Source organism: Tarenaya hassleriana, unplaced genomic scaffold (genome assembly GCF_000463585.1).
Source record: "Tarenaya hassleriana unplaced genomic scaffold, ASM46358v1 Cleome6, whole genome shotgun sequence".
NCBI classification, from domain to species: domain Eukaryota; kingdom Viridiplantae; phylum Streptophyta; class Magnoliopsida; order Brassicales; family Cleomaceae; genus Tarenaya; species Tarenaya hassleriana.
In genome coordinates, this window is record NW_010968505.1 from 682,505 (window position 1) to 684,708 (window position 2,204).

A 2,204-nucleotide genomic window follows, 5' to 3' on the forward strand; every position below is an offset into this window, starting at 1 on the left:
GAACGGACCAGAAGAGAAGGGACTGTGGTCAGGATCTGACCAGGCTTTGGTCTGTCGGACCAGGCTCGGAGGAAAGAGGAAAATTTCCATTTCGACCGGGAAAGAGGAAACGACCAACGGGGTTGGCCCGGGCCCGACCAGACTTGACCGTGGGCGAACCAAGCTCCAACCCAAGGAGAAAACTTCGTGATTGGGATCAATCGAACCGATCCTTCGCCAAGACGTTGCGTAGCGTAGTGAGGAGTGCGATATTGAGATACGAGTGACCGTTGCGTGATTGTTTGCGGGTAGAATTGCATGGCGTTGAATGGTAGCTCGGTTGGGACCGGATGCCGTGATGCGTATCATTGTACTATAGGGATATGTGCATGTTGTTTGCCATGTGTGTAGCTTGCTCGTGCGTACGAGCCAAGCATGATTGTGTTTGTGGATGGTTGTGGACTCAACCATCAACGTCATGGACTTGACGGGCGTTTGAGACGCGTTTTAGTCGTGTGCGACACGACGGCCAACGTCATGGACTTGACGGGCGTGGATGCGCTCCTAGTCATGGACTTGACTAGGGTATATGGCTAAGCCCTATGGTGGACTCCATACGGGTGTGATTATGAATGATGTGATATAATTACGTGTTGTTATTACTTGTGTGTTTCTTGTATGCCATTGTTTTATCACCGTTCTCGCTGGGAACGGGATGACCGGGATCAACCCGGGCTACTCACTAAGCAGTTGTGCTTAGCCCTCGTGGTTATATGTTTTTACAGATCACGAGGATTACGCGTAGCGTACCAGACGACGACGATCCGAGAGAGGCAGCATCATGTACGGGATTTGTATTTTGGACGATGGGACTTGTATTTCCGCATTTTGTACGGTTTAATTATGACTATTCGGACATGTGTTGTTTTGCGATACTGATCGTGTTGTATTCCCGCTGCTTACTCTGATTTGATTTAAAATGATTTTGGATTTCGTGATTTTGCTTCCGCAATTTATTATTTTATTGTATATCGTCCATGTGGCACAGCCCGTATACTGTACACGGGTTACGGGTGTCACAGTAGTAGTCAGATATCCTTGAATGAAAAGAACTGATTTTGAGTGACATATGAGTGCGTCAGTTATTTCAAGTGGTATTAGAGTCCGATCACTGGTCGTAGGATAATTTCCTCTCACATCGGTGTAGGGTAAGAGACGCACAATGCAGACATCCAAGGAATTTCAACCGCTAGTGAAGGTACCATTGTTGGATTCAAGTAACTATGGTTACTGGAAGGTGAAAGTCATGATCTGATTAGAGGTCTTGATGAAGATGCGTGGAGGGTTGTAGAAGAAGGATGGGATTTTTCGGAAGTCATTGGAGATGATGGGACGAAAGTTATCAAGCCCAGTTCTCAGTGGACCCTCATTGAGAAAAAGGCATCAACACTTAATGCAAAAGCTCTGACTATAATCTTCAACACTGTCGATTCAGATGAGTTTAAGCAAATTCAGGGGTGCAAAACTGCAAAAGAAGCATAGAACACGTTGGAGTTGATCCTGAAGGAACAAAAAATATGAAACGCACCAGAAGAGAAATATTAAAGGCGCAGTTCAATCAACTCAGAATGGGAGAGTATGAAACTGTCAAAGAATTCAGTGGTAAACCGAGTACTATGGCGAATGAGGCCAACATACTCTGACAAAAAATTAGTGAAGAAACTCCTAGCGAGTTTATCCATCAGGTTCTTATCTCAGAAAACCTCTTTTCAGATATTTTATGATACTGATACAGTTAGTTTCAAAGAAACTATAAGGGTGTTCGCGACACATGAACTGGAACTGAGTATGTATAAGACTCCGTCAGGAACATCTCGTAAACAACCAGTTGCATTTCATGTTCCGAAATCTGAACCCAGAAATAAGCTTGAGGAAGACATGTCCCTGATTGTTAAAAAGATGAATAAGCTCTTCAAACAAAGACCTAGCAGTACACAGAGGATGGAAGAAAAATCAGGAGGGAAATGTATGGAGTGCAAAGGCTATGGACATTGGAAAGCTGAATGTCCATCGGTCATTAAAAGGGAAGCAATGATCAAAACCCTGAAAGAAGTACAATGCTATGAGTGCAAAGGCTTTAGACACACCAAGAATGAGTGCACAACCTCGATGAAAGGAAAATCATTAATTAATCATGAAGATTCAGAATCAGAGTCGGAAGATGA

General features: G+C 44.1%; 1 protein-coding gene across 1 annotated transcript in view; it reads left to right on the forward strand.

The window, feature by feature from the left end:
• Positions 1–1,521, forward strand: part of LOC104799666 — a 3,722-nt gene extending 2,201 nt beyond the window's left edge. The window contains exon 2 of the mRNA XM_010522307.1: positions 1,277–1,521. Within this exon, the coding sequence (XP_010520609.1) occupies positions 1,277–1,521 (245 nt within the window). The remainder of the gene's footprint in view (positions 1–1,276) is intronic.
• Positions 1,522–2,204: the final 683 nt, after the last annotated feature.